General features: G+C 38.5%; 1 protein-coding gene across 1 annotated transcript in view; it reads left to right on the top strand.

Annotated features, from left to right (window-relative positions):
- The first annotated feature begins 6,703 nt into the window (after positions 1–6,703).
- The window catches only part of RFX6 (regulatory factor X6), a 56,314-nt gene continuing 48,479 nt past the window's right edge, over positions 6,704–14,538 (top strand). Inside the window, exons 1-4 of the mRNA XM_036082273.2 lie at positions 6,704–6,926; positions 7,233–7,389; positions 10,153–10,276; positions 12,191–12,252. Of these exons, the coding sequence (XP_035938166.1) occupies positions 6,704–6,926; positions 7,233–7,389; positions 10,153–10,276; positions 12,191–12,252 (566 nt within the window). The remainder of the gene's footprint in view (positions 6,927–7,232; positions 7,390–10,152; positions 10,277–12,190; positions 12,253–14,538) is intronic.

Genomic DNA, 14,538 nt, shown 5'->3' with positions numbered 1-14,538 from the left:
TATAATTAGTTTTATATTAATCTAGAAAAGATCATTAGACTATCTTTTAATTGGAAATGGAGAGAGAGCTAAGTGGTTTTTTATATGTGAAGGATAAAGGTTACTGGAGACACTGGATGTAAAGGTTGAACAAAGTAAACTTTCCATAAAAAATAGAGTGACTTTAATTTAATTAGAGAAGTGAATATTGAAGTATTTTAAATGTATTCTTACCATTTTTAACAGTAGCATTGTAATAAAAACACATATATCCTTGGCTTTAACATATTTTATGTATACATAGACACCCCTAGAATTATGTAAATATTTTTTTTTATAAACAAGTATAGGTCAACTTTTACTAAAGTTAAAAAAGCTTACCACACTTTTAAAATTTTATTTTGAAACAATTTTAACCTAGAGGAAAGTTATGAGTGTAATGCATTTCTATTTTCCTAAACAACATATAGAACAACAAATAAACATACTTGCATCAGTCACTCAGTAGGATTTACAGTATGGAGAGTTACAAATCAAGAAGAGCATCTTCTCACAGCCTTGAGGAAAATGATGAAATGTCTAGACACTGGGCTGGGTTTCAGCAGCTCTCAATAGAGACACTTATGGTTCAGTGCTGTTATTAGCTCTGGGCCCCAGTTCAGGCTGAAGTCCCTGTTCTGAGCTTAAGACACATGTCTGTTTTTGGAATGATGGTGGGAAAAGAGGTAGCTGTTTTTCATGAGTTCTCTGTCTGGTAACATTGTGTTTGGCAATGCCTATAGTGAGTTCTGGGGCCCAGAGCCACTATTTGAGCAATTATTTTACACGGAAAGTCCTTCTTATTTTCCTTGATAGCTCCTAAAGACTGCAATCTGAGAAATAACTTTTCTGTTCCATGCAAGACCTACCCATTAGTCACCAGGAAATACTGATTCTTCCTTTAAATCACCTTAGTGCCCGCCACTCACTGCATTTCCAACCAGACACTCCCTTGCCTGGCCCTGATCACTGCCCAGATGTAATCCGGTTGTAGCTGCCTAGAAAAGCCCTTTCCTGGATTTTCTCCAAATTAATTTACCTTTCACATTGATCTGCAGTTCTGGAAAAAATGGTTCTGCCCATACGGAGACTGGAGCCATCAGCTCCGTCTCCTAACTTCTAACTAACTGGATGAATTTCATCTTTCATTTTTTTTTTTTTTTAATTTTACTGACTCCTTCAGTCTTTTCAATCATTTCTTAACCCTTTCTCTCCCTTCTCCTCTTCATTCCCCATTTCCTACTATTTCCTTCTCATCCTACATGCAATAAACACAAAAGAGAGATAAAGAAAGAAAAAATTAAATTAACATGGCACAACCAAGTTTGAAGGAGGAAGAAATGAGACTTGAAGAAGGAATCAAGATATAATTCATTGAAATTTACAGGACAATTACAAAAGTATGGTTCATATTTTAAGAATAAGCCTGTGAAGTTTGTCCAAATTAGTGATTTTTATCTGGTAAGAATCTAACAGATCCTTTTTTTTTTAAAGATTATTTATTTATTTATTTATTTGAGAGAGCGAGAATGAGAGAGAGAGAGAGAAAGAGCACACGAGAGGGGGGAGGGTCAGAGGGAGAAGCAGACTCCCCGCTAAGCAGGGAGCCCGATGTGGGACTCGATCCCGGGACTCCAGGATCATGACCTGAGCCGAGGGCAGTCGCCTAACCAACTGAGCCACCCAGGCGCCCCAGAATCTAACAGATTCTTAAGTAGTTTCTTTATAACCTGACTTTGCTTATTTAAAAAATTTTTTCTTTATTGAGATAAAATTCACCATTTTGACCATTATGAAGGGTACGCGCCAGTGGTTTTTAGCATCCTCACAATGTTATGCAACCGTCACCTTTCATTCCAGAACATTTTCATTACCCAAAAAAGAAACTCCATATTCATTAAGCAGTCACTTCCCATCACCCTCTCCCTCCAACCCCTGGAAATCACTGATCTACTTTCTGTCTCTATGGATTTGCTTATTCTGGACATTTCACATAAACAGAACCATATAATATGTGACCTTTTATATTTGACTTCATTCACGTAGCATGTTTTCAAGCTTCGTCCATATTATGGCATGTTTCAGTGCCTCATTTTTTATGGCTGAATAATATTCCTTTTTATGGATATATCAAATTGTATTGCTCTGTTCCACAGCTGATGGGCATTTGGGTTGTATCTACCTTGACTATGATGCATAACCCTTCTACAAACATTTGCATGCAAGCTTTTGTGTGAACATATGTTTTTAGTTCTCTTGAGCATAAACCTAGTAATGGAATTCCTGGGTTATCTGGGAATGCTGTTTAAATTTTGAGGAACTGTCAAACTCTTTTCCACAGTGGCTGCACCAGTTTACATTCCCACCAGTAGTGCATGAGGGTTCCTTTTTCCTCCACATCCTCACCAACATTTACTTTCTTTCTTAAAAAAATTATAGCTATTCTAATCCTAGTGGGAGTGAAGTATTATCCAACTGTGGGTTTGATTTGCATTTCCCTAATGCAAATGATATTGAGCATCTTTTCATGTACTTATTGGTTGTTTGTGTATCTTCTTTGGAGAAATGTCTATGCAAATATTTTACCCATTTTTAAATTGGGCTATTACCTTTTGACTATCAAATTATAAGAATTCTTTGTATATTCTGGGTACTACACTCTTATTAGATAGATGATTTTCAACTATTCTGCCAATCTGTATGCTGTCTTTTCACTTTCTTGACAGGGTCCTTTGATGCGCACATTTTAATGGAGTTCAGTGTGTCTATTTTTTCATTTGTTGCCTGTGCTTTTGGTGTCATATTTAAGAAATATTTGCTTAATCCAGGGCAATGAAGATTTATACCTAGGTTTTCTTCTAAGAGTTGTACAGTTTTAGCTTTTATATTTAAGTCATTGATCTGTTTTGTGGTCATTTTTGTATGTAGCATGAAGGAGAGTTTCAAATTCATGTGGAAAAGGGTTTCTCTTGCATGTGGATATCTGATTGTTTCAGCAACATTTGTTGAAGTTTATCCTTTCTCCATTGAAGGGTCTTGGTGCCTTTGTCAAAATCAGTATTTGCTTCATGTATTTTTGGGCTCTGTTGTTAGTTCATAACTGTCCTTACTTTTTATTTGAAATCAGCAACTATGTGAAATTTATTACCTGAAGGCAGAATAAGAAGTATTTTCCATATTTAAAAAGTAATCTTGGTGAAAAGAAGAAAAATTAGAGGAGACATGTGTTTTCACAGAAGAAAGTTTCATAGTATATGATCCCTCCAGATCATACTAAGCCCAGGAATAGTCTAGGAAAGGAGAAAGATGTTTTTCAGAATCATTTTGCAATGAAAGAGAAAAATTTCTTTCCTTGCCCATGAGCACTAAAAGAGATCTAAAGTTTCAGAGAGCTTACTGTTCCAGGTACTGTATTTTGTCTTTATAATATTTCATTTAATTCTTACATAAGCCCTATAATGTGATGTCTTTGTCAGTAGAACTTGAGTGAAGTAGTCATCTACAAGTGATTTTTAAGGAAATATTTCCAGGAGAACCAGGTAAGGGAGTAGAGATAGCAGGACAGTGAAGGGGGAAAAAACAAGCAAGGATGGGATTTCAGGAATTGTCCAGCTGAGGATGCTTTAGTCCAATTCCACAAAGGAGCTCTGAGTTGTAAATTGCAACTCTGATTTATCTACCATGAGGTCAAAGAACTAGGCTTTTATTCTCCCTAATCACCAGTCATTGGTTAAGGGAAACCCATGGAGTGTGCAGACACTGAGGCTCTTGGGATCTCTGACTATGGGCAATGGCGGTCTGGTAACCAAGGGCGGTCCCTGTGCTCAGGTGGTGGTGGTGGAGATGGTGACTGATAACCAAATGAGTTGGAAGCTGGGGAAAGGGTGCTCAGAAAATTGAGAGAGAAGGAAACAAAGGTTAAGTCCCCAGAGTCACAAAGAGAATGAGTGCAAATGTGTGTGACTCCAAATTCCTTTTATTTCCCCTTTAATATGGGGCTTCCAGTCACAAAGACACTGTCATTGGGAACTTCCAAGAATCTCCTGTTCCAGATATCATTATGCCCTTTTCTTAAAACTGAATAAACCTTTTTAGATTTTTTTTTAACTTGGGATCTGTCAAATTGCATGCGGAATTTTGTGTGTGTGTGTATATATATATATATATATATATATTTCCCCCTCCAGGGAGAGAGTTTATGGCTTACATAAATTTCTTAAAGGGAATTTAAAAAACAAAATGTTAAGAATCACTATTTAAGAGATCATTCTCCATATTTACCTATTTTCCTCCCTAAGATATTATGACTTCTCTATCATTATTACTTCTTTAAAACATTGGTCTCATGAGCTCAAATTAATTATAATAATTACAAATAAAAATTTAGGATAATGACACTTCCCCTTCCCCCTTTTGAGCACTGTTTTCACTTGTTCTTATAAGTTTGAGAAGAATTGGCATTAATTATTTTTTAAGATTTAGTGTAGCTCACCAGTGAAGCCTTTTGTCCTAGGATTTTTATGTGGAAGGTTTTTTTTTTTAAGATTTTATTTATTTATTTGAGAGAGAGAGAAAGAGAGGGCACAAGTGGGGGGCGGTGCCCAGAGGGAGAAGCAGACTCTCCACTGAGCAGGGAACCCAACACAGGGCTTAAGGGGCTGGATCCCAGGACCCTGGAATCACAACCTAAGCCAAAGGCAGACGCTTAACAGACTGGCCCACCCAGGGGCCCCTATGTGGAAGTTTTTGATTACTGATTCAATTTCTTTACTTGTTATGGTTCTATTTAATTTATATTTTTAACTAGAAGCACAAAGAACTTAAATGTTATTTTGTTAGGCAGATGGTTTACTTAAAATTAAGGCAAAAATTTCACTAAGGGCATTAAATGAGCTTGGTTTGTGTTTCCATTGATAATTCAACTGGGTAATTGCCAGATACTCATTTAGTGTTTGTATGACTCACACACACACACACACACACACACACACAATTAGCCTGGATAGCAAGTGGTCAGCATTTTTAAAAATTCAAAAAGAATTCCCAATAATATTCCTGAATATGTTTTTTCTGTTTATGTGATATAAGTAGTAGAATCTTTTTGTGTACACATAGTTAATCACTAGAATTTTTATAGGATGAATCTGAGGGTATCTCTATAAAGAGGAAACATTCTAAACTTGAAGAGCTAAGCTCCATGGACTGAGAAAGTTCTGGGGCTTTTGCGGAACTGGGTGGAGAAGACTGATAGACAAAGTTCTCCCTGAGGGAGGGGTGGGTAATAGCCTCCAACCTTTGGATGTACGGATGGGTGGGTGGCCCCAGCCTGGACCTGCTGCTGGAAGTACCAAGTAGGAAGAAAATCTTTGACGGCAAAGTGATGCCTTTCCCAACAAGTGGTGCTAAAAACAGGGAAAGGTTCAAACACGTCCATAATCTCGGCTGCTTAAGCAGGGTAATGCTCTTAGATTATATTACCCCTCTCAATAATTCACCCATTCAGCCATCCACCACCGTGAGTCCCATTTTGTTTTTCCTAAGTAAAATTTTGATGTAATGTAGATTAATATTAAATTCAAGTTCAGGGGTGATTTCTCTTTCTAATGCTCCACGAGAGGATGGCAGGTTGTTGGTTGTGGTGAGGCAAGGTGAACCAAAGCATATTCCTTGCTTTTGGGGGGGGGGGGCTAGGACAGGACATATTTGTCAAAAGAACAGAAGATGGAAGGAATGAAAGATTATGTGGCAGTCAGGCAACACACACCCCAACTCTAAACTGATTTCTCCTTCTTCAAAAGAGCACAAGTTATCATTTTTTGCACCCTGCATGACTCTCTTGTCATTTTGGATTGGAAATGAAATACGGCGATTTCATTCTTCATCTCAACAAACGTCCATTGGACTACCCCTAGGTATAATAGATGAGGAATTGTCAGGGATGCTTGAAGTCACAAAATACTGCAGGGAGCAAATGAATCCTCAAAAGAGGCGAGGCCTGGGATTCTGAGCCCTTGTGCATCCGCGAGCGGGGCAGTCCGGACACGCGGGTGATGCGATGGCGTCTGTCCCCAAGTCTCTGAGAAGAGCCTTCACCAACCCCTAAGATTAATCCGAGAAAAAACAAACCAGGCTCAGGGGTGCAAAGACTGAGCGGTGCTCTAGGGTCCACCTCTGCCCCGCTTCGCAGAATCAAGGCTGCCCGGCCAGGGCGTCGTTTGTGTCTGAAGAGACTAGGGATGGGGACAGCTGCAGCCACTCTTCCCTCGGACAAGAGAGTGGGGTTTTCTCAGATCTTTCTGGGAGCTTTGGGTGTGAAAAGTGTCCTCCGGTCCAGCGCAAGATGTAAGAAAGGGAGGAAAGAAGGGGTAAGATGGGAATGGGACTCCCGGCGAGACGGGCGCAGGTGGGGAAGTGAGTTCCTAGTTGAGCATCTGCCCAGACCTCAGACAGGTGGAGAAAGGCAGTCCCGCCTCGGCCCACCCCGTTCCCAGGTCTGAGCTGTACCTGTGCACTGCCTTCCTTCTCCGCGACGCCCGGGGGCCGGGGAGCCTGCGGCCTCCGCCCCCGCCCCTGCGGCCGCAGGTCCCCAGCCCCGCCCCGCCCCGCCCCGCCCCGGGCTCTGGGATCCGGGCTCCGCGGGGCGCCGGCCGAGCGGCGGGTGCGCAGGTCTCCCGCGGCCAGGAGGATGGCCAAGGTCCCGGTGCTGGAAGACGCCTTCCTGCGGGCGCAGCCTTCGCCCCAAGTTTCCCCTGAGGCCCAGGGGGAGTGCTGTGTGCAGCTCTTGGGCAAGGGCTTGCTCATTTACCCCGAGGAAAGGGTGTACCTGGAGGCTGAAGCGCAGCCCGGGGGCGCGCTGGGCAGCGCGGAGAGAGGGGAAGACCCGGAGCTGCCGGTGGGAGTTAAATCAGGTGAGTGCTCTGCCCTCGCGGGGGAGGTGACTGGGGAGCGGGTGAATTCTAAGAAGGGCATCCAATAATAAAAGTAAACACATCGCAAACGTAACATGTATGTAGAATGTTCAGTCCAGATCTTTGTATTTTCCCCAGGAAAATATTTGTCAACTGGAAATGAACTCTAAGGGATTTTACATAGTTCTCCTCTCACCGCCCCCACCCCCCCTTAGACCACCGCGTTTGACGCCAGGGTACTTTTAGAGACTATTTAATTGATTTCACATTCTGATTTTCTTTATCATTCTTTCAACTTGCAATCAGAAATGCATTTAAGCAATGGTAACTTTTCCTCTGAAGAAGAGGATGGAGAGAGTCACGACAACAAAACCAAAGCAGCCGATCTACACCTCTCTCAGAAAAAAACCATCACGCAGATGATGAAGGATAAAAAGAAGCAGACTCAGCTCACCCTGCAATGGTAAGACTCCCACAGGGGTACATTTCAGCACCTGTTGAGTCTTAAAAGTCAGTATTTAAAAAAAAAAAAAAAGTATCTTCAGAATCTGCTTTTCTCAGTTTGCTTCTCCCTCAAACTTTTTGGGGGAAGTTTAAAATACCAATAGGAAATTTATCCATTTTTTTTCACTGAATATTTGGTATGGAGACATATTCTGGTATTGATAAAAAATGATCTGCAATGCAAAACCCCATCACTTTGTTCATTATTGACCCAAACTATAATTTTGTCAAATGTCAGCAATGACAAATGTTTTTATGACTTGCTTTCTTAACATAAAATCAATTTGGTCCTTATTATATATTTGTTATGTGGTAGTTTTGTGTTTATAAAACATGATTCTTTAAAACAACTTATAAGGAGGAAGTACCTTAATACTGTCTTTATCCATGTGAGGGCAAATTAACAATTGTGTATTGGTCATTAGGTGAAATATGTGTGAATGAGAAGACATAGAAAAATCAGTTAAAATATTACTATTATCTTAAATAAGTGTTCAACTATTTTTATAGCACCTGTCATATATGATTTATTATAATGAAATATCATGAATTGGATTTTGAGGAAAACCTTTTAAAACCAAGAGTTTATCAGTAGGCTTTCTACATATAGAGAGCATTTTGTAATATTATCTAAAAGGAAGAGGGATCTAAGGTAAAAACTCTAAGCTTTCCTATGTACTATGAAGAAATAGGGGTATAAATTTCCTCCCAAATTACAAATAACAAGCAAATAATTAAAAAGGTCTATTTACTGATTAGTTGTATAAGATGTTTATATGTAAAGTATGATCTAAACCTTAGAAAAATACAATAGAAAAAATAATATCTAAAAAAATTACCAGAAAAACCTAGTAAATTTTATTTTCAGTTGAGTTACAATTTGCATATACTAAATTTTTGTGATTATATACTTAAACCTTTTCAAATATTTGAAATATAAATCAAATATTCTAAGGTTATGGTTTAACTATGGAAGTTGATGTCACACTTACTGGTTAAAAATACACTGAAGCAGTAAATATTTGAGTTAATTATCTGGAATATTTAGGATACAACTACTTTATTAGGATAATTGGGGCAGAAGTGTTGATTAAAGATATATTATGGAGAGCTGTTAAATGATCACTTCCAGTTTTTCAGTTCAAATCAAGTGAGTGGAAACAAACTTTTTTTTTTTTTATTTTGTAAATATGATTGCATTATAATTAAAGGAAAAAAATGTCATACCCCAAATTAATATGGTACTCATGGCTGGAATTATTCAGTATTTTGAAGGTAATGACAATGCCTACAAGAACATCAAAACAGCAGGGGAACAGTTGACATTTTATGCATGCCATTAAAATATAATTTTTAAATAGTTGAATGTTTTCTAGTGATTTTCATATTTTTTTGAAGCTATAAAATGCTGTAATTTTTGTTTGAATTTTCCACAGCCTTTCCTAAAAAAGAGTCTTATGTATATTTTTTTTAAAAATGATGTGAGTTATCTGTATTTTGAGAATTTTCCCTTAAGGTTGTGTAGATTATTAGGGATGTTAAAAATTAGAGCTGAAAATTAAAGTGAAAAATCTGGCTGAGTAATTCCAGTTTTCAACTGTCAGCTAGGTGTTTGGTTTTATGGATGCAAATCTTACTGGGTTTTGGTTCTTTTTTTTCTTTCTTCATAGAAAAATGGACATCTGATGCTTTACATCTGATGAACATCTCTTTTAGCTTTTATCTCCTGTGTCTTGGGAATAGGTTAAATCAGAGATCTTGGATAGTTGCACTCAATTTTAATCTGAATGCATACTCTATATTGCATTGTTCCTATATAGGAATAATTATAATTTTAGTATACATAAATTTTAGTCAAAATCACCTACTGAATTGTTAGAAAAACTGGGAATACAATCTACAAGATCTGAGTTCTTGATTGTTGTTCAGATATTTGTAATACTTATATATTATCACATTTATGTAAATCGTGTTTAATTGAGATTGTAGACATTCAAGTTAAATAGAATTATGTCTAAATTTTCAAAATTTACATAATTATATTTATAACAGAGTTGAATTTATATATGTCATATTTGGAAATGTCTCTGAAGACATACATTGTGTTTCAAGTGTATGGTATGGATTAGGTAGTTACAGTACTGATCACAGCACAAGGCGTAGGAGGAGAAATAGATCAGTACCATTTCAGACTTAAGCAAGTGAGTTTACTCTTAGGTATTTTGCAAATAAATGCATCATCATGCTTCCCTAACCATTTAGGGTTCAGAACTAGTTTGTGAATGAAAGTTAGAGATTGTAAACATTTGCTGGCCTAAAACTGGGCAGCCCTTCAGGGTTGAGAATATCCTTTAAAAAAAAACATCATCTTCAATTTCACCATTCCCATTTTATCTCACGGGGCAAACCGTAATGAATAGTGAGGATTTCCACAGAAGTAAGACCTTGTTCTTTGGGATATAGACCAGGCAGGAGAGGTATTATGTTCACCACGGTATTTTAAATGCACTAACAGGGGTGCATTGGGCCTGTCGCTCTTCTAACATTAGTTCTTGTGATCTGACTTTTAATAATATCCGGAATAGAGCAAGTCTACTCATGTCTGCTCATGAACCCATTTATACAGAGTTTGTATTCAGAGCTGTCATTAGACCAATGTGAAAGGGGAAAGGAAAGGAGAAAAAAAGAAAAGGTTTGACCCAAATTTTTGCCTTTTTTTTAGGCTTGAAGAGAATTACATCGTATGTGAAGGAGTCTGCTTACCGCGGTGCATCCTTTATGCACACTACTTAGATTTCTGCAGGAAAGAGAAACTGGAGCCAGCCTGCGCAGCCACCTTTGGCAAGGTAAATGACACATATTGGCCACGCTACTTTACAACTCGACTCACGTCAGGTAGACGGTGTGGAAACACATTCATCTGGGCAAGTTTTCTTACAGAGTATTAGGAAACTTGTTTCACAAGCATAAATGAAATTCTTACGGGTGTATTTGGAACTACTGTATGTGTTGTCTTGATTTTACCTACTATAGGTTTTACCTTGAACTACTTTATGTTTTGAATATTAGAACCCTGGCTATCAGAAGAGTTCATGTGACATTAAAGGAAGCTCCCTTTGAGCAGTGACATACATTTTCCTTCAAAGAGGAATATGTTAAAGAGTATGGTATGGCCTGTATTGAGAAGCAAAATTAAGTGGAGGTGACAAGTATCTTGTTGATGCAATTGGTGACTATGCTAATAGTCTAGCTAGTCCAAGCATATGGGTTTTTAATAGATTTTTACTTTCTTTCATAAATAGTTCCCTTGATTCTCCATTTCACTCTGGGTATGTTTACACCGCAAACTCCAAGATGTTGTGAGAGGATTGATTAAATATTGCTCATTTAAAAACATTCCTTTCTGCCCAACCTGTATGGTTAGGATGGGAATCTATAGAATTGGCATTACTATATTTACGTATGTTGATCTTATTTTGAGAATCAGGAAACAATATCAGTCTCTTGGGAAAGGCTTGTTCTTTGAGATTCGTCTCATGCTCTGCCGTCTTAAGAACCTAGGATCGCGTAGAAAAACTATAGCAGGAGGGGAAGAATGAAGGGGGGAAATCAGAGGGGGAGATGAACCATGAGAGACAATGGACTCTGAAAAACAAACTGAGGGTTCTAGAGGGGAGGAGGGGAGTGGGGGGATGGGTTTGCCTGGTGATGGGTATTAAAGAGGGCACGTTCTGCATGGAAAAAAAAAAAGAAAAACTATAGGAAGCTTAAGTCTCAAACATTGCATCGCATGTAAACTGAAATCCAAATTCTAACCTGTAGAGGGACTCGTTGTCTAGAAAATAATGAATAGTATAGTCTGGCTTCTCAGTTTTTGAAAATAAAATAATCTATAAATTTATTTTGAAAACGTATCTGCTTACGGGAGTCAGTGTGATATGCTGCATGGTAGTCTCATTTTTTAGGTTCTGGCCTAGACAGTGACTAATTTGTTGTGAGATCTTCTGAAAGCACTTCACCTTTTTAAAAACTCAGTTCACTCACTCTCTAAAATGAGGAAGTTGTGTAAGGCAATTTCTAATGTCCACTTTAGCGTTGCTATTTAATGAGTCCACCTATGGCAATCATCCTAACTGTTTGGGGAGTCATGGAGCACCTTGAGAATCTGATTAAAACTATAGAACCAGTCCCCAAGAAATGAACATATACAAGAAGTTTGCCATGGAGCCCTTAGGAGATCATACAGTTTCCTGTTTCATGTAGAAAAGATTTCGTTCTTTAATCACTAATGCTAATTTTTAGCAAATTTTAGAGAAAAGAACATAGAAAAGAAAAACTTTAAAACACTGCTGTGGAGATCTGGTAAGGCAGAGAAAGTTTCCTGTGTTCTCTCAGGGTTGGAGATGGAGATTTAGTTGTGGCAAATCTCTGGATAAAATTATTATAAAGATACTCAAATTTTTCCTTTAAGTATGTAATAAATAATTGCTTTCGTAGTCACATTAAGTGAAAGCAGATACTGGTATGATCCGCTTTAGAAATTGAGACAAGAGCAGTAGGATCATCTCATCAAAAAAGTATCTTCCTGCCTCTGCTGATGTATTATTGCTTATCAATATGGTACATGTATGATGTTACTTCTTCCAGACTAAATATTTACTCAAAGTTTAACATTTACTTTCTCCAATTAATTGGTTACAAGTTGCTTGCAATAGAACCACACACTTCCTAAAAACTAAAGTAATTGACTTTCCTTTTAGACAATTCGCCAGAAATTTCCCCTCTTGACAACTCGGCGACTTGGAACAAGAGGCCATTCAAAGTAAGACCCACTGATGAGCATATATCAGATCTGTACATATGATACACTGTACGTGAGGACTGACGCATGTAAAATAAGGATTGTCTTTATCAGTGAGTGGAAGCAGGTATTCTCTTCTTGACGAAGCAGATTTTTACCATCTGTAAGAACTAAGAAGAAAAAGAAAGTGAATTTTAGAATGATGTTTAAAAAACACAACTTATACTGAAAAATCATAATATGTTATTTCTTCCGATAAAATAATTTAAGTGAATCATTGTCATAATCCTCAAGCCACTAACGAAGGCACCAGTGTCACGAAAGGGACATGTCTATGGCTAAGTAGGGGGTCAGATGGAGCCCACAGCACTCCCAAAGGCAAGGCCAAAGCCAGGAGGTGAAGTACGATTCAGGTTCTTCCTCTGCGTTTCTTTCCCAGGTGATGATTTCTTAATATCCTCTTCCTTTCCCTTTAAGACGAGTCACCTGCACAAATGACTTCTTTGGTCATCTCTTCATGTACATAGAAACATAAAGTAAGTTCTCTCTCTTGATAGCTTCAGCTTTTCTTTTCTCTTGTGGCAATCTCTGTAGGACCCCAGGCACAGGTTCTGATTCATCCATGATTGCCTCTGTCCGCGGCGTTTTCAGTGTTTCCTTTCCTTCTGCCTACAAACCTATTCAGGTCTATTTCAGGTTGATAAAAATAAAATCCTCTCAAACCTGCTCTACTCTTCACAGTTGCTCTGTTATTTTGCTTCTCGTTGCTGTTCCTTGAAAGAGTAGCTCTGCTCACTTCCCTTACCATTGTTCACATGCTTATGTCCTAGCCCATGTCTTAACCTGGACAGAAACTCCTTGGCTCATTGTTACCATTAGTCATCTTCCTTGGCACCCGTCTAGCGCGTGAACCTGCTGACAGAGCCCTCTGAAGATAAATCAATGTGTGAAGTGTCTCCCCTGGTTTCTCTGTCACAGAACCTGCTAAGTCCTCTTCCCTCTTCTACCATTCGTTTGCTAGCTTATCCAGTGTCTTCTTTGCCCTAACATCTAGTTCAGCATTGCCCAATGGAATATAATGCAGCCACATATTTAATTCAAACGTTTCTAGTAGCCACTCTTAAAAAAGTAAAAAGGAACAGATGTTATTTGATTTTAATGTTTTATTTAACCCAATATATCCAAAATGTTGTCATTTCACCAAATAATCAAAATGAAAATTATTGAGATATTTTACATTCTTTTTTCCCCTGCTAAGTGTTTGAGCTCCAGGGTGTATTTTATACTGATCGCACATCTCAATTCAGATTAGTCACGTTTCCAGTGGTCAGTACCCACATGTGACTAGGAACCACCCTAGTGGATAGCTCAGCCTTAGTCACTTGCCAAAAAGAATAAATCTTACTCTATGAATTCTCTTGAATTGGTCTCTCTCCATTCTCACTTTCATAATCTGGCCTTCACTCTGTCTTTCCAGTCCAGTCAGTATGACTCTTCCAAATCGACCTTCTAAAGTTTCCATTCAATCATATGTCTGTCGTGCTCAGAAAGTTTTAGCAGCTCATGGCGAATATTTCTCACTTTGACATTCAAGGTTCATTATGATTTAGTGGCAAACCATTTGCCTACCTTATCATCTGCTTCTCATTTCTCGGCTTGTAGCCTGTGTTCCCACCAAATTAGGGCCCAGTACCCTCTGCTTCACCCTCAAATGTCATTCGTTTGTTTATGCTGTCTTCCTCCATGGAAAATGCCCTTTCCCCTACAGGTATGTTGAAAGCTTATCCATTGAAAAAAATGCCTCATGAACCCCCTCTTCTTTTGAATTTTTACTTACCTCTTGATTTCTTGTAGGCTCTTTCTTTATACCCTCACAGCAGTTCATTGGTACCTATCTTAATATGAAATCAACTTAACTTTTCCCCTCAAAAGATAATATTTTTTTAAAAGATTTTATTTATTTATTTGACAGAGCGAGACACAGCAAGAGAGAGAACACAAGCAGGGGGAGTGGGAGAGGGAGAAGCAGGCTTCCCGTGGAGCAGGGAGCTTAATGCGGGGCTCGACCCCAGGACCCTGAGATCATGACCCAAGCTGAAGGCAGACGCTTAACCAACTGAGCCACCCAGGTGCCCCAGAAGATAATATTTTGAGGATAGAGACTTTGTCTCATTCATTTTCATATCCTTTCTGTTGTCGACTACATAATCGATGATCCATTAAAACTTATTTAATTGATTCCTATTAATGTTAATAACCTGTGGTCTGAGAAGGAGGAATGAAATGCCAGATTGAAAACGACTGAAT

The sequence above is a fragment of the Halichoerus grypus genome, chromosome 9 (genome assembly GCF_964656455.1).
Source record: "Halichoerus grypus chromosome 9, mHalGry1.hap1.1, whole genome shotgun sequence".
In the NCBI taxonomy this organism is placed as follows: domain Eukaryota; kingdom Metazoa; phylum Chordata; class Mammalia; order Carnivora; family Phocidae; genus Halichoerus; species Halichoerus grypus.
The sequence above is the reverse complement of the archived record's forward strand: the minus strand, read 5'-3'. Positions and strand labels throughout refer to the sequence as shown.